At 39.7% G+C, this 21,006-nt stretch overlaps 1 protein-coding gene across 2 annotated transcripts in view; it reads left to right on the top strand.

Annotated features, from left to right (window-relative positions):
• LOC136105341 (glypican-5-like) overlaps positions 1-21,006 on the top strand; it is a 349,014-nt gene that overhangs the window by 68,410 nt on the left and 259,598 nt on the right. For both annotated transcript variants that reach the window (XM_065845058.2, XM_065845059.2), the window contains exon 3: positions 12,835-13,529. In XM_065845058.2, coding sequence (XP_065701130.1) covers positions 12,835-13,529 — 695 coding nt within the window. The remainder of the gene's footprint in view (positions 1-12,834; positions 13,530-21,006) is intronic.

The raw sequence follows: 21,006 nt of genomic DNA, 5'->3' as shown, positions 1-21,006 counted from the left end.
ACACAAACAATTTGCTGAAGTGGGGATTAACACCTCATCTTGTCGGTAAGCAAACTTAAGAGACCCCTGTTAATGAAATGAACATCAACTCTTAAAGATACCACATCAATCAAAATCACAAATAGATTTTTATTTTGTTTGGTAGCGGTGCTCGAAGGTCAGCAAGCCCAGAGGGGAAACAGTTGCTCGCTTGTAGCAGCCTCGCGAGTGCCCAGGAACTCAAAGTTCAGAACTATTCATGGGAGCTTCTTAACAGGTTGTGTGACTTGGGCTGCTCCTTCCTCAGTCAGGTCACTTAGATCCAAGCCAGAAAGCTTAACAGAGAGGAACTTGAGATGAACAAAGCAAGTCTATGAATTCTTCAGAAATTTTTTTAGCCTGTGCTTGTTCCCTCTTACAAAATGCGTCTGCTGCTGCTACTCATGCAGAAAAAAGATGGACTGAATTGTGATATGAGCACAAATAGACTTAGGGAATGCATCAGCAGGCATGGAGTTGCAACTGTGCAGCTTCTTGAATTTAAACAAATTCTGTGATCTTGTGAAGCCCTGCTCATCTTGGAAGGTGTCTGGGTATATGCGGCAATGCTGAAATATGGTGTGAGAGTAACTTTATTTTGATCAAGGGCTGCACACTTTTCTGCACGTAAGAAGTTTCATTTATTTGGCTTTGGTCTTCATTGGTATGTCTGGGACTTGTCCTGTAAAATCTTTGTAGTCAGTGTGATTGGAAGAACTTACCTTCATGTATTTTAAGGAAGGAATTTTGGGAGAAAAATAGGTGTGTTGATTTATTAGCGCTAACAGACTTTATGTGCTTTCCCTTAGGAATAACTGAATCTAGTTCCCCACAGATCTGGTTAACTATCAAATCACCAACATCTGTACTACTGCTGCCAGTGCTGACCCATATGTTGAACACATGGCAGTTGCTTTACTTGAAGGAACTTGGAGGATAAATTGAGGAGAAGCTCTTCACCATAAAGAAAAATATGTTCCATTTTAATAGGATTATTTTAAGTATTGATCCACCTTTAATTTTCCCATCAAGAGAGGCTCTGTAAGCATGTGAATCTTTTAAAAGCAACATCCAGAGTATTTTCTTAAATTTATAGTGATTGGGAATCAGTGTCTGTTGGAATCAGTCATGGAAGCATTTTCTACTATTTTTCTTCAGTAGTCTAGTGAAATTCTTTGGACTGTAATACAAAGTCCATGAACAAGGTCAGTTTCTTCAAGCAAACCTGTTTTTTCAATTACCTTATGGTGTTATGGTATCAAATGTTTGCAAAATAATCTACAGGACTAGAGGGCCAAAAATAGATGTTGCAGGAAAAGTTTTTGATTTTTAAGCATTACTTGCCTGGATCTTTTATCCAAGGCCTTTGTCTTTAATCTAGATGACTATATATGTTTCAGTGCACGATGACAGAACCCAGTGGCCTTGGGGACCATACCTGAAGCATTTAGCAGCCTGCAGCTGCTCTGTGGAATGATACCAAGGGGCATTTACAGCTGAAATTTGGGTGAGGATACTGCATAGTGGTATGTCACTAGTTTTGATAGATAGTTGTCCAAGGATCTGAAAAAATGCAAAAGTCACTGAATTAAACCATTCGCAGAAGATAACTTGTGTGAAAGACTGCCTCTGCACCAAGACTTACCTACTGGACTTCTGTGTTTTCCCTAGATTATTTTGCAAAGGCTTCCAATGTACACTAGCCTGAGAAAGAAGGGTGGGTAAGGTTAGTAGGTTCACAGTACTGGGAAATGAGGTTGATGTTACCTAATCCAGAATCAAAAGAACCAGCCGAAGGGCTGTGTTGCCTGTGATTTTGAACACGAGCAGTATGGAGGGATTGCAAAGCCGCCGTTCCGCATCTGACAGCCCTGGGGAGTGATGAACCTTCTCCCCTGGCAGCGCGGGCTGCGGCTCCGGGTGCGGGCACAGGAGCAGCTCCAGCTGGCACCGCGGGTCAGAGCGCTCACTGCGGGACACACGGGTGTGTTACTGCTGTCTGCCACAGACAGTTTGCTTTGTTTTAAAATCGTTAAGAACTACAGATCTAATTTGATTTTTTTTAAAGGTGGATTTTTAAAGTCTTACTTGTGACCTTAGTTCTTTAATGGAAATCTGATGTAATTTCTTGTAGTTCTCTGTTAGTACTTAAACAAGAAAAAAAAAAAAGGAAAACAACCTCCCCACACTACTTTCATCTTTGTGAAGCTAATCCTGTCTCTTGTAGCTATTTTTCTCTTAGATTTTTAGAAATAGGTTGTAATGGACCACCTAACTAACTCAGCTGGAAATTATGAAATAGTTCATGACCTTCTGAAACAAACGTATTAGTTTTCCTACTGCAACTTGAACTCCTTAATCAGAGTGTTGAGAAAATTATCTCTAGAGACCCCTGTCTTGTTGCTTTTCTGTCAATGAAAAGATTCCCAGAAGAATGAAAAGACTTTCACATCTTCTGGCTTTCTCTTGATTGACTCAAGTTTTTTTTTCTCCAAACTAATGCACGTCTTTAAAATAGTTTTATACTTTCCTTTCTGAATGGTACTTAATCCACTAGCGATACACAAAATATCTCAATTTCTTCCGTGTCCCAAAGCTACTGGCAACCTTGAAGTGTGTCCCTGCCAGGAAACATGAACATGCAGTGAAGCAATGTACCAGAGACAAGTTTTAGAATGTCATTGGTACTCTGAACACATCTGGATTCTCTGTGTTATATTTTATAATTCTCCATAGGTAACATCCCAGTGCTCAGTGCCTTGTGAATCATCATCATTAGACCCACTGTGTAAGTCAAGCAACAGCGAGAAGTCTGTGGTGTTTCTGGCAAGCCCCACTTGCTTGCTTTCCAAGCCCAGTTGTGTCAAATACGCAGTGTTTGAGCTCCACCAGACCACCAGCACAAGCGCCTTCCCTTTCTCGATGATGGCATCTGTCCTGCTCTGGTGTTTGTACCAGGCACTGTGCGTAGTTGGCACAGCTTTTACTTCCTCTATGGTTTTTGTTTGCAGGAAGGCTGCAGAAACAATTTTTGACCTTGTTTTTTCTAATATTTTTTTGGAAAAAATTATTCTCCTCAAGCAATGTAAACCAGAACTATCTCTGCATAACCACGTTTTGCTTGTACATTAGCTGTGTTTCTGTGTTGTTGCACTGTCTCCCAATGACAGTGGCATTTTTGTGTGTCAGTGTGTGACGTGTGGTCACCAGGACCAGGTACCTCCCTGGCCATCCTGGGCATGCCGTAAATCTACCTTGAACTCCAACTTTCATTCTGGATTTTGGTAACAACCATGTGAGTTTTGAGAAGTGCACAGTTGCTTTAATAACCAAACTGCTACATATTAAAAAATGTTGAAATTGTCCGAGACTTTGGCACTGAAGTTTCTGGTCATTCCAAAGGATTGCAGCCCTATATACCAAGTATCTGTTCTGAGGAGACCAAACTGAGGAGAGTCTGCTTTTCAGAGCCCAGTATAAATCTTGGCTAGCACCATGTGAGCCTTGCATTGCTAGGCCAACACAACTTTTGGGGATGACTGTGTTTTTACAACAATACTCAAATATGTGAAAAAAAATCAAACCACAAACAACTGACCCCACAGCAAGAACTTTACTTGAAAAGATAGTGAGGGTTTACCTCATCCCATAAAGTGATGATTAAGAGTTGATTTAAAAAAAAAAAATATTCAAGCTGTTGTTTATTTTTACTGGAAAGCTTTTTTATTTTCTGAGGAAAAAAAATATGACTTTTCAGTTCACTGTGTGTTTTCGCAACTGTGCACAGGCTTTTAGACTGAAAAATAAAAGCAGATGCTTTTTTATGTGGCAGAAACTTTGTTCATTAGAACAGTTAGATCAGATCCACAGAAACAATCTGCACGGCCTAAATTAGGTCTATCTTGAAAGAAATGTTGTTGGTTACGGAGTTGTCATTCAAAGCTATTTTGTAAGTGCTTTGCGCTGTGATCCATCTTGGGAATTGTGTGCTACTTGCTATAGCCAATCGTCACTGTTGATGTTAGTGATTGATCAAATAAATCAGATAACATCATTTTTGCTCTGGCTGTTAAACCTCTGAAGAACTTCAGAGATACAGTTCTGTGAAGAACCTGGCTATCTACAAATATGTAACTGCTCGTGTGGTGTGGTTTTTTCTTTCTATCTTTATAAGTTAATTGTCCTTGGAAAGCAAATTAAAGACGTAAGTAATGTTGTTGAAGCACAGCCATAGTTCTTTCTTCAGTTGTTTTGGCCCAACTCCTGTTAAAACTGTGAATTGATATTAATAAATAATAGCTGACAGGTTTGAACTTGGCAGATGTGAATTATATGAATCATCTTTTGAAATTCTGTTTTGACAGAAGGAGAGTAATACTGATGGCCACAGCTTTATAAAAAGTCCAGCCACAGTCCTCAGGGCTTTTACTGCTCTCCTAGATCATCTTACTGCAGTGATGCTACATGTCCATCAGCCTTCTACTGCACAGATATTCCCAAAAACCTATTTGCTTTATTTGTCTGTCAGTGGAAGCCCAGTGGTGTCATAAAAGGTTAATACCACATCTGGTCTCCAGCTTTCTGCTGGTTGACTGATCGAGTTTTACTTGAGACTACTCACTTTAAAAATGAGTAAGTAATTGCATCCTATAATTACAGTGTATAAAATAAGGTACAATTGCACTGAAATGCAGTGTACGGAAATAATAAACAGCTAAATTTAATTACCAGCTTGTTCATTCTATTCACAAAATGTTTGAAGGTGAAATAAATAGCGAGCAGTTTGCAATCACATTAGCAAACTGTAGCTGTTTTTGTGAAACACAACTTTGTTATTTTCTAGAAGTTCTTCCATATAGTGTTTTCATTGAAAAGAGCGCAGGTATGGTTTGGTGCAGTGGACCGCAGAGCTTTCTCTTGTCTCTTTGATAAATACTTTTGCAGCTGTTTGCAAATTTGTATATGTTGTTTTGTTAATGATAAAGCCAAGGCTGTTAAGTCTGAAAGATGTGTACGCTGCGGTTACTAATTCCAGCAATTTGTGGATGTTTTCCAGCACAAAGTCTACAGAAATCATTATTTGATTGCATGGCAAAATGGCCAGAGCAGAACAAAAGATTGCTGTTTCTTGCCGATTCTGTTGTTATTAAGGTGTGTCCTAAGCTTATGTGTTTGCTGCCTCTTTTTTCCTTTGTATCACCAACCTGTCAAGCAGGGAACCTATTTTAAACTTGGTGATGTTACTTCTATTATTGATGCTACCAAAATCAAAAATTCACCAAAATAGCCCAAATTTAATGGTTGTTCATCAATGTCAGCAAAATAGAAGCTGCATATTTTCTCCCCATCTCCCTGTACAAGATTGTATAGCAAAGAAGCTTAAGTTTAAAGAAAAAGTGTACTGTAGGACTGTTTGATTCGGAAGAGAGTGTGGGTTTGCTGGCTGGAGCAGCAGTCGGAAGGGGTGGTTGCTTCCTACGTAATTGTGGGACTGTGCCAAGGCTGAAAGAATAGGTTTGTGCACATGAAAACCATAAACAAGATGAATTTTGCTGCCGAGATGGAAGTTTTCAGATGGTACTTAATGGTGTTTGTTCCTGTTGCTGTTATTGGGAGTCAGTCTTCCAAGGGACCATTTGGAAGTTGGTTTTCTGAAGTGTCTGAGCTTTGCCCACATGACCAAACTGCAGACTTCCATGATTACACTCGAAGGTCGTCTGCTCCGAAACTCAAATTGCCTCAGGTTTTTTCATGGCCAGTGCTAAATGTGGTGAGCTGCTGTCCAAACTCCCAGCACAGGAGAAACGCCGTGTATTCTTATGCTCTGGAAGTCTTGCTGATAGAATTTTTTTAAAGGCCTTGCAACTTTTCATAAATTTTCTTAAGTTAAAAACAGTCTTAAATTACAGTTGGAGCGGAGCAGAGGGTTAAAGGATGATGGTAGTAGCTTGTAAATAATCCTACGCACTGATTTCTGGTTGATTGTGATGGTCCTTATCTGTTGGGGAGGCACAGACTTCAACTTGGGCAGAAATTTCAATCATCAGGTATGTGATGGGATATTTATCTCGTGTCAGCAACACAGATAAGCTCATGGACAGACTGTTAGGTAATGACCTTGCCCCTATGGCCAGTAGTGGAAAGCTGATTTTTTTTTTCTGTCTGATCTATATTCTGGAAGGACTGCTTAGCTCTAAAGACATCATGCTCTCTCTTTGCTGTCGAGGTGAGCAAATTCAAACTTCCCTTTCCAAAGCTCACTTTGCTTTCTTGCTTTTGAACCTGTTTTGCACTCTCTTGTGTAAAGTAGCTACAAGAGGTGAGTAGAAAGTGAGAGATGCTTCCACTTGCCTCAGGTTCTGAGAGCTTCCAGGTTTTCTCTGGCAGAAAGTGTTTTGGAGCAAGCTTGCAGTGTTTCCTAAAAGTGTTGGTGTAGTGCCGACTATGATGTGATGGACATCATATTCCTATAAGGCTGCTGATATGTTTATTAACATGCTATTTCTCATCAGCTTCATCAAGAGTAAATGTGTTAATGTATAGGAAGACTGCCACTCTAAAACCAGAAAAACGGGTGAAAAGCAGGGTATTAATAAAGAGCTTTGGCCCCCTACATTCAGCAGAATGATTCAGGATAAATTGGAAGGAAACTTCCAGTGCTTTACATTCTTTGCTACCAGTGAAATGTCACAAAATAGAAATGAAGCTGAAAGTTATAAGAAGATGTTTTCAAAGGCAACTTAATGAATGGATTTCAGATTCTGCCTTTACAAACATGACAGAAGTTTTTTTGTGCACTTAAATTCTTTTAAAAAGTGATCTTAAGAACTAAAAAACTAGCTCATCTGTTCATCTTGTTTGATGATGCTTTTTGAGCACTCTTTGTTCTTATTATTTTAAATATGCTTAGAGATCATTGCTTATCCAAAAGAGTAGAACTCTGAATTTTATAATTTGTGTCTCTGGTCGATGTGTGTCTCGGTGGGATTTTCTGCTGTTTACATTGTTCTCTACGCATCAAATTGCAAATAATATGTACTTAAATTTTACTGCTACAAAATATTAATATGTTGTCCTTTATTTTGGCAAACCATAAAGATGCAGAAAATTTAATGGACTTGAAAGCATTAAAAGGAGGCTATTGTTCAACAAACTGTAGCTTTCATTCATCCTGTAACTCTCTAATAAATGCAAGATGTTGAAGGGAAAGGAGCCAAATATTAGTGTGGTCTTAAGAGACCAAACAAATAATGGAGCTACTTAAATTTGTCATTCTTCTGTCATGATTACACTCAAATCTAAAATGTACACAGATGTTATTTCTGTATAGATAGCTTCAGTGTTTGCTTCTGCTTTTGGTTTATTGACAATTGTTAAATCGGTCCAGTAATGTTTGTAATGTAATTGTTTCCTTTTTTCATTTTTTTTTGGTAAGTTTGTGGGTTTTTAAAATTTCAGTTCAGTGCACCTTCAATTATTGCCAAGTGCACGGAATTATCGATGCAGTGTGAGCTGTTGCGTTAGCAGGGTGGTCTCACCTTCTTGGTTCCGTGGGCAGGGCGCCAGCTCTGAGTCACACACAGCAGCGTGATGGCCATGACAGGAACTTTCCTTTCACATCTGCGCCTTGTGGTTTGCTCTCAGTTTTATGACTTTGGGTTTTTGAAGACATGGGGGCTCAGACAATGGCCCCAGTCTATCTCGGCCTCAGCTGCTGCACAGCAGAACTCGTCCTCTGTGCATAGAGGTGTCTGCTGCTTAGATTTACTTTATTTTGGGAAAATGGTTCCCATGCTAACATTCCTGTGTGGGACCTGTGGAAAGAAAAGAATGTGGATTTGGACTGATTTGTAGTCCAACAACTGGGAAGTTGCTTGGCCTCTCCTAATGCTCCCCATCTGAGCCCTGCAGTTGCTTACAGAATGAGGATCTCAGTAGCTTGTGAAGGTCTGGTATAGCACAGGGTAGCAAACGAACTTTCTGTATGGCTGTCATATGTCAGCCCAGATCTTCTTGGAAAACTCCTATCTGTGTGTATGTCCTGAGACCACATCTACTGGCCTTCATGCACTGTTAGAAACATGGGGTTTATGAGATGAAGGCCCCCCTGAATGCCAGTTCGTGTACCACCACATGTGCGCAGACTGAGTCGTCTTGTTGAGGTCTTTCTCTGAGACTGTGTTGCCACTTACCTGGGAGCTTAGAAAAAAACAAACAGTTCCTCAGAACACAGCAGGGAAGATTTTTGTGGCTGGAAGTGCCAAATTTGTGTGGCAGTTGTGCATTTTTGATTCTCGTCCTAAGGACAAAGCTGCAGAAGGGGCAGTGGCCTGGACACAGATTTGGAGAGCTGGTGCACCTGACTGCACTAAAATAGAAATGACAGTGATTTAAAACCATAAGCTATTCCTGCTGAAGTGAGTTAACGTAAGTCATTAAATGCAGCATTTACATGACATGAGGAACTCATCAAAGATGTAGTTGTAATACAATATTAGATATTTTTCCTTTGTACTCTTACTTAAAATCTACTTGTTCTTTCCCTAAAAAGAGCTCCAGGTGGTGAAAAAATAGAGTAAATATTTGGAAAATGCTGGCACGCCAGTATTAGGCAGACTGATACATACCTCCTAAACCTGTTTCTCTCTGTAGCACTGTCCTTTAGCAGAAACGCTTAAACTCTGCAGCTTTTCTGACATACAGTGGGCTTAAATCAGAGTCAAATCCCCCTGAAGTCAAGACCTCAAGTTGCACCAGAGAAGGTTTAGATTGGATATTAAGAAAAATTTCTTCATGGAAAGGGTTGTCAGACATTGGAACAGGCTGCCCAGGGAAGTGGTGGAGTCACCATCCCTGGAGCTGTTTAAAAGACATATTGAAGAGGTTCTTAGAGACATGGTTTAATGCCAGAGTTAGGTTATGGTTGGACGCAATGATCTTTGAGGGTCTCATCCAACCAAAATGATTCTATGATTCTAAGTCAGTGATGTTACACTGGTGCAAAATCTGGTCTGAGATAAGTCAGGAATCCTTTGTGATTTTTATTGCATTAGGTATATAAAACATAGCTGCTGGCTGGTTTAAGAGAAGTAAAACATCCTCTGTGTCAGGATGGATATATTTCTATCAGAAGGAAGCCGTCACTCAAAACCAAGCTGTGCCATGCTCGTGATGAATAAGCATGGATGCTATGTGTGCGAAGCAATGTTTTCCCATCTGTCTGTGCTAGACTAAGCGTAACGGAATTTTTAGTGTATGTAAATGCAGGGAACCGGGGAACCAGGCTGGAAGCTCAGCATGTGAACTGGTGAGCTGCTTGGCCTGGCCGGCTCGGTGCCACGGCTGGAGCGGCAAACCCAGCGTGGCATCTGTCAGAGCTGGGCTGGGCTCCAGAACCTGGGTGTTCAAACAGCAGCAGTTGAGGTGTGAAGTTTCCAGAGGTGAACAGTATTTGATCAGCTGTGTTTGATTGTCACAAACATATCGGTGGTGGTGTCAAATGTTTTGTGAGCGCATGATGAACAGTTTGAGCAAAATTCTCCCCGTGGAAGGTGGTGTTGCCTGATTTATGTGATGAAGTCACTGGTATGTTAGGTCAAAATCCAAAGCCGGCTGTTGTTTTGCTTTACCTGTATTCTTAAATAAAAAATGGCTTTTGAGGAACATGACAACAAACTTTGTTCTCCATCTCTGTTTCAATACTAAAGGAAGACAAAATACATAATGTTTCCATCAAATTCTGGATGATTTTGTTAAATTTTATTTCTGTTCCAAATAAATGTATTCACAATTTATAGTAGACTGTATGCTGTTGGTGGGAGGGTGGAACCCAAAGGCTGTGAAAGATAAAATGTTTATGGCAGTGTGTGCTTAGCCTTAGAATTCAGCTTTTTGCGAGTTCATCAATGTCTGAAGTTTACTGTATTTGACTGTACAGATGAGTATGTGGTTTTTCAGATAGTGGCAAACCTTGCTTGGGATTTAGAAACTCCATACAAGGTGCATTAAAAGCATATAATGAATCACTTTTAAAACGTAATGCTAACGTTGCCTGCTCTGTACAACTAGAACACAAGCTGTCCATTATTATAAAATCATTTGCCTGTGTGAAGCTCTGTTATATGTAATTAAAAGTCTAAGAACATCCAGCTGATCCAGAAATTAGGTTGTCTCAAACATCTATTAATGCCTTAAAACAAAAATGGAAATATGTAGCATTCTTTTCAGAAACATCATTGCTAGAGTGCCTGCAAGCGCCAGTCACTTTTTGTCTGTCTAGTGGTGATAAGGAAACAAATGATACCTTACGGGTATTTGCAGCACACAATCAGCAGACTCTTTTTCTTTAATTTTTGTACTATACTTTTGGTGCTTGAGCCCTTTTGCAGGAGGAATGGAGCTATTCTATACCATCACAATTTTTTCTTATACAATGAAAAATAGATTACACTTAAATATTTTTGTTTCACATTGACCTCAGAATAATGCAGAATTTTATTTAATTGAATGTAGAATTTTCACAGTTAAAAGGTTTGGAAACAGAATGGTACATGCTGTTTAGTTTATAACCCAGTATCCCAGGAAACTGCTGAAATCAGTTTCCTTGGGGTGTGTGTTACCATTGACTGTTCTGTTCTTATCTTTCTCTGGGACCCTTCTTTCTCAGGACAATAAGGATACTTGCACGTTCAGAAATGCATTTAATTTAGTTTTTGCATAAGGAGGATGATGCCTGTAGTGCTGCCTTCCGGGGTGTGGAAGGTAAAGCAACAGCGTGAGACTCTGGTGGTGTTGGAGTCCTTGCTCCCATAATGTAGTGATGAGCTGAATATCCATGAGAGAGAGTGTGTACATGAAGGAGGAAACTTCTAACACTTTTTAAAGTTTTCAATATTTCTATTGCCTTTTTAGTGTGATAAAAAAGGTGTTTAGGTTTCCCCTAGAAATAAGAATAAATACATTGGGTGATGTGGCAAACAAAAAATTTGTAATAATGCAGGAGCACATAGCTAACTGCACTACACTTCAGGTTGTGTCAGTATTTCCGCTATAAATTCAGTTTTCAGAGTTTTTCAGTGGTAAAACTCTGCTTCAGTCAGAGACTTTACAAGGTGTTTCTATGCCTGAGAATGAGCTTCCTTCTTTTTCAACTTAAGCGTATCTGAATTCTTACTTTCTAGGATTTTATAAGCACTTCCAGAGTATTGGTTGCTGTAAAAGTGATTCTCTAGCGTGTATGTGTAAAATACTAGTGATTTAATGTACAATGAGATACGTGGCATTATCTATCTGTTCTAGTTAAATCGCCCTTTGTGGTAAAGGGATTGTAATGCTTATCATAACAAGCAAGTTAGTTGCCCAGGGGAGATGTAACAGGAAGGCACTGAGCAGGCTTTTCTACAAAACTTTGTGGTGTATGCTAGTCTGGATTTACAGTGTTGTATCTGCTCCTTGGCTGAGCTGATCTTTAACTTGCGTTTGTGTTACGTTGCAGGGAATCACAGGGCGATGTTCAGACGAACGTAGAGTAGGATTAGTCTGAAAACCCATGATCTGTCCAGACCTCAGGAGGTACGAAGGGACAGGTCTCCTGCCTTGACTGGAACTACTCACCACCCAGAGATTTGCAAGAATGATTTATATCAGAGGCTTTTTGTTGTACTGCAGTGGGAATGGTGTTCATTACTGTGTCATTAAAAATAAGCTTGGGAACTGATCCCTTCCTTGCCCCGTCTATGAATTCTAGCATCCCAGTCAGTGTTTTGGGTATATAATATTTACCATCCGCAATTAGAAATATGTTAACCATGACACTTTTTTTTTTTTCTTTTTTAAAGCCACTCAAAAATGGCATTGTTAAAGGAGATATTGTTTTCCTGATTTTATAATTATGTTTTGGTTCATAGCAGATTCAATGTCAAGTTCTGTCCAACCATTGGCAGATTTCAGACCTAGATGATGTTAACAGGGAGAGAATGTATTCACATAGCATCTTTCCTTCATCCTCAAGTTGCACTTTGCGGGAAGTGCCTCTCAGCCCACCGCTCACAGCACTGTGAAACAAAAGCCTCAGCTTTTGTTTGTATTCAGATCTCTCAAACCCTTCACTGAGCTGCTGTCTGGCAGCTTATCTAAAGTTGCTATTTGTGTGTCAGCTTTGTCCAGTGCTTCCTTCTAGCATGTGTTTACTCTGCATGTCAGCTCCCCGAATCATACAAGTATCTGTTCTAGAAATCTGGACTGATCGTAGGACATAACTGCCTTATACTTTTTCCATTCTTCAGGCATGATTTCATAGCAATAGATCACCTGAGGTGAAAAGCTAATACAACATTATTATTACTATGTTACTTAGGTACTATTTTCATAAACTATTAAGTTATCAAAACATTTCAAACAGTTACAGTTGAAAAGTACAGCTGATGAATGAAGGACAGTGTCTCTGTGCATAGATGAGATGTTATTATTTGACATTGATATCAATATGCAGTGTAGTCTTATACCTTTACAAGAAGTTTGAACATGAATTTTCATGCTTTCATTAAATGTGGATATTTTGTCATTATTATACAGTCCTATTACTCCTTCGTCTCACAGTTCTAGAACTTGTATCACGTAAAAAATTTTGCCTATTCAAGTATTCTTCTCTGGAGTTCTATATTACTGATGAAAGTTACATTAACTATTAGCGTGCTCATATTGTGGATTTTGTGTAACTATTGATGTTCCTGTTCAGGACAATATCAGTTTTGTGACTAAGATGTCAGGTGCTTGCTTATTAACCTCTATTTCTTTCTCTCCCCTGCCCCTTTTTAGAGGCCTTTGAGTCTTTGCTTCGCTTTGCTGAAAACCGCACAAGTTCCCTGTTTGAGACAGCATACAGACCTATGGCAAAAGAAGCAGCAGAGCCTGTTAAAGAACTTTTTACAGACATCTCTCTCTACATTCTGGGAGCAGAGACTACAGTGGAAAGTGCAGTTTTACGGTTCTTTGACAGTCTCTTTCCTCTGGTATATAGCCGACTAATAAACCCAGGAATTACAGATTTATCAGAGGACTATACAGAGTGTCTACGGCTTACAAGGCAAGACATAAATCCTTTTGGACGCTATTCTAAAAACATGGTTACAGAGCTGTCGAAATCTCTGTGGGCAAGTAGGATGCTGAGCCAGGCCCTCAGCCTGGGCATCGAGGTGATAAACACGACGGAACACGCGGCTCTGACGAAGGAGTGCAGCCGGGCGCTGGTGCGGATGCAGTACTGCCCGCACTGCCAGGGCCTCACGCTCATCAGACCCTGCGCCGGGTACTGTCTGAACGTCATGCGGGGCTGCCTGGCCAGCGTGTCGGAGCTGGATGCGCAGTGGAGGGAGTACATCTCCACCCTGGAGTACCTGGCGAACGAGATGGCTGCCTCGCATGATCTGGAAATCGCACTGATGGGAATCCGGAACTCCATCAACGAAGCCATCCTGCACGCACAGCTCAACGGACCTCAGCTCTCCGCTACGGTAAGTGCGCTCTAATTATTCACTGCTCCCATTTATCACTTTCATTATTTGATGAATGAGCGCGTAAACACGTTGTTGTCTTTGCGTCAATTTTTAGTCTTCAACTGGATCTTTGTTTAATAGTCTGTGAAAACATTACAGATAATTATAGTGGGGGTCAGTAGAGCCTGCTTTGAAATGAAAGGGTTGGGGGGGAAGTTTGTTCCTTGAGAAGCAACGCGGTAAAGCAGATAGCTCTGGCTTGTCTTCAGGATTTTCTAAACAAAAAAAATTCGGTATATTTTACTTGATATCAACAATGTATTTTCATGCTCTAAACCATCTAATCCTGTAACTCTAGGAGCAGTGTTCCCCAGCGTGTATGTGGAGACGCTCCACCAGAATCGGTACAAGGGGTTAGGAGAGTTGACTCCTAAGTAAAGGCAAAGACAATAACTGCTTTATAATTTTACAATCCTTTTACTTTTGTGTTGACTGAGACATCCGGAAGGTGGTAATGGTATATAATGAATACAAAAGTTGGAAAAAGAGCGTGAAAGAAATCAAACTTCACAGTGTTTATCTGAAGGATAAAAGTACACTCAAAGTGGACCCATTTTTGTAAGTGGTAGGTTAAGGAGTAAAGAACCAAGATGGTAGAAGTGTATCATAAATAATAGCACCATATGACTGGCAGGTGTTCTCTCAGGGTGTTGAAGATTAGACCAGAAGTTTTTGAAATTACTAATGATGCAGCTGACTACATCTGTATGAAGATTAACATGACTGCCAATGGAAGTCATGCAGTGTCACCTTAAGCTGTCTAAAGACTGCTCTCAAGACATTCAGATCTGGGTTTTTTAGATTAAAAGAATTCTTGCAGAGAAGAAATGAGAAGGAAATGCACAGATCTAAACATTTAATTTATGTGCTAAACTCTGATCCTCATATTATGTAAGAGAAATACAGGGTGTTTCAAAAAGATGGACCAAATTATTTATAACCCGATTTCAAATCGGGTCCATCTTTTTGAAGCATCCTGTACTTCAAAGAGTCTATAGAAGGAAGCTATGGCAGAGGATATTCTAAACTAGGGAAGTATTTTAGTAGGAGAAAAATGCCTGTATGTTTGTAGCCTTCCAAGACAGCTAATATCATAGCTCTCTTCAATTTAGAACCCCTGACAGAACCAGAGACTTACAGTCAGCATAATATGTAGGTTATAAAAAAAAAAAAAAAGACACCCTAACCATTTCTAGTGATCTGATAACTACAAATATCAAGTGAAAATTTTGTTTTGGTTCACATTGCCTCAAATTCTCCTTTACTTTTTATTGTCAGTCTACCAGTTTATCTGACATGCAAGGAAAACCATGAAAAGTTATGAAAATATTTATTCAGGTTATTGAATGATGCCCAGGAGGCACGTGAACATGCATTGCAGGACAGCAGGTCTTCATCATGCTAATATCTAGTTGGCAGCATCATAAATTGTATCCCATAAAGCAGTGTTAAAGCTAGAAAACATAATGAACCATCTTCTTGCATCTGCTCTAATTTTCAATCAGATGTTATTTTTATGTGAATCTAGAAGGAAATGAAAATCAAAGTACACTATGATATATATTAGTTTTTTCTGACTGTAGCTAGATACCTCTTAAATCATCAGATGGCTTCGTTACTGATTACACAGAAGTAATTAGGAATCAACTTAAGCTTTCTGACTACTGGCAGCAAAAATGGACTGACAGATATTTCCTGCAATATCTGCAGGATGTAACCAAATGCTAAAACATAATTCTGTGTGCCATTTGTCAGCCCTGTGATGAATGTGCACTTGCTTGGCTTACTGACAGGGTAAAATTCATAATCCAGGTGAACATCAGATAATTACAGATGAAGTCTATGAGCGTATTGGTTTTGGCTGAAGTGGAAGTAGAATTCTCTCTGAAGTGTCTTTCAGGCAGAGGATTTTCTTTAATGATTATTCAAATAATTTTATTTGGGTCTTTCTCAGTTCCCTAGCAGTAACTTTTAAACATTTTCCTCCTTCCATTCAGAATGAATTGAGAAAGCGTTGTCATGTTTGAATTTATGTTAGTTCTTTTTTTCCCTAAAGTTCATTGTTTTCTCTCACTAGTGAAATCTCTGTGCACAGAAGGATTGTGTTTTGTTTTAGGGACTGCCCTGTAGGGTAGCAAATAATGCTTTCTGTTTGAGAATAAAAAAATATATGCCAGTGTGTATTATCTTCGGTTTTCTAGCTTTCTCAGTTGTCAGCAGGGTAAGATTATATTTTGAAGACTGAGCATGTTCCACTGTTTGAGCAAGCATTGAGTCTGATACTGATTTAAAACTTTACTGATTAGCTACAGAGGATAACCATTATTTAGAAAATTGAGCCTAATTAAGCTGCATTTCCTCCTCTGAAGAAGCGGAAAGGAGTTCAAGCTGCAGCCTGGGGATTTCTGGCTGGGAGGCGGCTTCTCAGAATCTGAGGCCTGATTCTCAGTTACACGAAGACCCTTTTGGGCCACACTGATGGGATTTGTATTTATTGCTTGCTTTACTTACAGGATAACTTTGAGAAAATTAGATACTTTCTCTTTTCCCTTCATAAAAATGTAGAGACCTTTTTCTGTTCATGCATACGCTCTTCAGGTTCTGCAAAAGTGGAAATGTTTAACTCATGTACAGTTTCCATTACAAATGCTGTAATTGGTTTCATTCAATTATAAATAATCTATGGAAAACTCATTCAGGAAAGCAGAGCACTCCTAGCAATTTTCATTTATCCTGGGGCAGCCTTAATTACTGTACCTGCCCTTTTAGGAAATGTTTTACATTTTTTTAATAGACAATGTAGCTAAAAACTAGAGTTCTTTTTTAGCTTGCTGCCTGCCTGGATAATAATGAATAATGGAAAGTTAGATAATGTTTTCTTTAGAACAGGAGTAAAGGGTGAAATAAACCAATAAAGCTGTTAGGGTACTTCGCTCAAATGAGGTGCAGTCAATTACAATTATTTTTTTAATCCTATTTGTATGATGAGTGCATCACTTCAAGAGACTGGCCTCTGCTGATCTTGTCGATTATAGCCAAGAGAATTGCCCAATTTCCCAGGATAGTGTGCGTGAAAGGTCACTTCTAAGATATTAGTAATGTCTCCTCAGATTCCTCCAGAACCTGCAGTGCCATTTGTCCGATGATACTGGCCCGCATCCAGCTCACTTAACCTAATGCGGCCAGCCCGGGGCTGCAGCATCAGCAATCATTGCGTTCTGGTTTGTCTGCTGGAATCTAATTGTCTTGTGTACTGGTAGGAGCCCTGACTGCTTCTTGGTGCCAGCTACAGAGAACAAGTTTGTTCACCTTTCCTTATTTTTGACACTTTTTCTCGTGGTGTGTGTGGTGGGGTGGTTGGTGGGTTTTTTTGGTGTTTTTTCTTGGTTGTGTGTCATTTGTGTTGGTGTGTGGTATGTTGTTTTTTTTAATTCTGCATCTTTGTTTTAAAGCTGGTCTTTACGTGTATTCAGTCTACCATATTGCTCTATTCCAAACTCTGCATCATTCCTGATTTTTTAAAAAAATATTTTATTTTTATTCAAAGCAAATGTAAAATACCCTCAACTAAAATGCATGGAGGAGGAGAGGCAGTTTGGGGGTGCATGCTGTGACCACTAGTGCTTCAGGTCATTGTTTGAGCAGGTGGTGTAACAAATGATGTGTGTGCCTGTGCTCCCCGGTGCCAAGTCCCAGTAGGATGATTTCTTCATTTACTAGATTATCTCAATGTCTAGGATGCTTTTGCCCACATGGGTGAGCTCTGTGATCCTGGGTCCCCTCTGGGTTTCTGGAAATGGCGATTTGTGTGTGCAGTGCTGTGTGGGTGCCTGGCAGGGACTGTGTGGCCGTCGCTGGTGGATCATGCTTCAGCAGCGAGCTGTGTGAGGCTGCCAACTCTGATATTTGGTGCTTTTCTCTATGCCTTTATTCAAAGGGTGGGGATGCCACATGCAATACCTCTTTAGAACAGCAAAACTCTGTACTGCTAATGCTGCTGTGTACCAGTGCTCTATTTGTCAGGGGCAAAGCAGAGGCGAGATTTTCAAAGAAGAAACACTATATGGTCTGAATTACACTTCAGCTCAACAGAATTTGAACACATAATTACCTGTTGTTCTTTTTGAACATTTCTCCCAGGTATTGCTACAACCTCTACTCTGCATGTGGCTTCTTGTGAATCCTGCCTGCCTGCCCATATAGTGGAAAATGGAGAGTGATGTGTGTTGGCAGAAATATTTAGAATATGGGAAGGCAAATATTCCTCTGTATTGTTCTTGCTGCATGAAGTAAATAAGCTTAAAGTACTTAACTTCTTACTGATGTTACAATGGCTGAAAATGTATGAAAGGAAGAGAATGTAAAAAACCCGCAGACCTAATATTTTTAGAATGCACAACTGTTATACAAGACAAAAGTCCAACATATTGTATTTCCTGATTACAGAGGTAATAAAAGCTAATAAAAGGCTTGATAGAGGGGGGGATTGTGAAACATAGATATGATCAGAGATCAGGCATCAGGAGAAAGCAAGATCCGCGCCTCGAGCCATTTAACTTCTTGAATACAAGCTTTCCAGTTAATGTGCTAAAAGTGATATTTTAAAAAGAGATAGAAGAATAAACTTTGGAAAAGGAGCAGATAGAGGTAGGAAAAAGAAAGGAAGTGAAGAATGTTTAAGATGCACAATGCTAGTAGGAATTCCAGGAGTGTCAGGAAGAACAGAGTTAGTGACAGTGAAAGGAAAAAAAAAGGCATCAAAATCACAGGGAAATCAATGACAGTCTTTTCACAAACTGTAAAGACGTCAAGGAGAAGGATGAGTGATATTGAGAAGAGATGCACAAAATACTGGTTGTGTTTTAAAGGGAATCGGCTTAAGGTTCTAATGAAAGGGATGATCTGATGCCTCTTTCTGGCAGATCATTTGAGTGCTGGTTCTTAAAATTTTTGTGTTGCTCATAAGAAATGCAAGGAAGGCATGAGAAGGTGAAAGCTGACAACAGGGACTGTTGTCCTTGGTGATGAAGACAGACAGAGCGGTTGGGCTCTTCGTGCCTGCCTGATGACTTCTGCTACGGTCAGTTGCAATTAGAGATGTAACTGGGAGCTGGGGAGGCAAAATACATAGAATTAACAGCAAATTAGAGCTTAGAGCAATTTAAAAAATCAACGGAAAATACTTATAGATAGATGGGCAGTCTTGGTGGCCGCTCCATCAGTCTCTTCCCATCAGTGGTTTTTAAAATTGTATTTCTGTTGCAAAGGAGGTAGTCTTACAATGCATGCCTATCACTCTCCACTGTCTTCTTGACTCGCTTCCTTGAAGCCATTCTGAAATGCATTTATTTTGTTATTTATATATTATATCATCGTTAATGTTTTGAGTTGGAAATTGTTGCTGCTTACCACTGCATGGTACTTACCACTAAGGAGAGGGGCTGCTTTGCATGTGAATTCAGGGAAGGCCTATAGTTACCTGAGCTACTTGTTCTATAGGTGGGTACGATTGGGAATGGTGGAGGAGTTGGACAGAGCTGGAAGGTACCACAGTCTACGAAGACCAAGTGCTGTATTTACAGAAGCACTGAAAGAATGGCTAGTGTTTGGTTCTTCCAATATGCTTATGAAAGAGCTGTAGTCTGGCGTCTTATCTTGAAAAACAAAGGGAGGGAGCTCATGTGATTTGCTCTGTAACATTGAACAAAAGGTCATTCATAGAGGTAGAACTAGAAATGAGGAAATTTTTTTAGTTCTTAGTATGGTACTCCCACAGCACCTCATTTTTAGAGACATCCAAGGGTAGACTTCCAGTGTTCTGTACAGGCACATGTGATGCTGCCCCACACGTATCTTTAGCCAACTGGAAGCTGCAGACATTTGATTACCATTGCATTTAGCTGAAACAAGTAATCCCTGCTAAGAAGCACGTTATAATACCTCTAGTACTGAACAAGCAAACTTTGGAGATATTTGCTGGCTTCACTTTGAAGATGGAAAGAAGCATCTACTTGTGAAAGAACGTACTTGGTATATCCTGAAATGCCTGTGTTGCTGTGGTGAGCTTGAACCAGAATTTGGGGGCGGGTGGAATTTGGAAAGAAAATTAAGATCTTGCCACAAATCTTCTAGTTAAAATTCAGCTATGTATGGAAGGCTGTCAGAAAATATTTTAGGTGGTTGGAAATCATTAGGAATGGAGAAGGAAAAAAAAAAATCCCAAGAAATAAAAGACCTGAGACCTGTTGAAATGGTCACCTTTAGGAAAATAAAAGCTTAGAGAAAAGGCTGCCAACGTTACAGCAGCAGGAGATTGATGCACAGTAACCTTTCGAATTTGAAAAGGAAATGGCAGAGCTATGAACAAAACAACTTTGTGCTGAGTGAGTTCACAGCAACAAAGAGTTTCTGCCAGCCAGTAATGAGCTACTTGATTAAAGACACTGAACAGTATCATAAAACACTCCTGGAGACTTCGGAGAACACTGAGAGCTGAACTCAGGTGCTTACTTCCTGCAAGTTTTCCAGTTCAAATGTTCAACACCAGCTGTCAGTAAGTATAAGAAGCATATTTAGCAGAGATTAAAGCATGCTACTCAATTGCTTGTGGTTAGATTGTTGAAGATAACTAAAAACATAGAGGGAAAGCTATGTTTGTGCAATATTTGCACTATAAATGGTATTTAAAATGATATTTTTCTTTTACTAAGCACCTTAACTGGGAAACCTTCTTGAAGATGGAAAACTGAAGAAATGCCTGTCCATGATCAGGTATCTCTAAGAGTTCTTGAAGGTACCAAAATGGTCACCCTGTTGAAGCTTAGTGTAGTGCTTCTTGTGGATGTGATCTTGAATGACGTGGTCACTTACGTTGAAGTCATGACTCTGTATATTTTGTTCTCACTACCGTAAGTTACATAAATGTGCATGCAGTTCAAAACCTTTGTGAATCAAGGACAGGAGGAGACCTTTTAGAAACCCCGTGAATTGTGCTGAAGGGACGCCTTGTAATGTAACGACCCATTTCTGTGCAAAAGGTAAAATAATGGCTTTCACAGTCATGTAAGATAGAAAAATACATCTGCTCTAAAATGCTGTTTCCCTTGGCCTTTATACTCTTTAAGATACTACTGTCATCTTATGGTCAGCCATGAATGAATTTTTAAACATGAGTAGTGGAACTATATCTCTGGAATCAACTGAATTTCATGGAGTATGAGCATCTAATTCTTGTAGTGAGCTTTTTAAGTCCTGCCACGTGCTATTTGCTTGATTTAAAAGCACTGTGACATGAGTAGTGTAGATGTTTTTCTGGAAATAATAGTCTAAATTGTTTAATGCATTTGCCTCATTCCCATCTGTTACAAAAGTGTTCTGGAGAATTAGAGCTCCTGGAGTCTTGAGCAGCTCTTCTAGGGGCTGCAAGGAGCTTTCT

Source organism: Patagioenas fasciata, chromosome 9 (assembly GCF_037038585.1).
Source record: "Patagioenas fasciata isolate bPatFas1 chromosome 9, bPatFas1.hap1, whole genome shotgun sequence".
NCBI classification, from domain to species: domain Eukaryota; kingdom Metazoa; phylum Chordata; class Aves; order Columbiformes; family Columbidae; genus Patagioenas; species Patagioenas fasciata.
The sequence above is the reverse complement of the archived record's forward strand: the minus strand, read 5'-3'. Positions and strand labels throughout refer to the sequence as shown.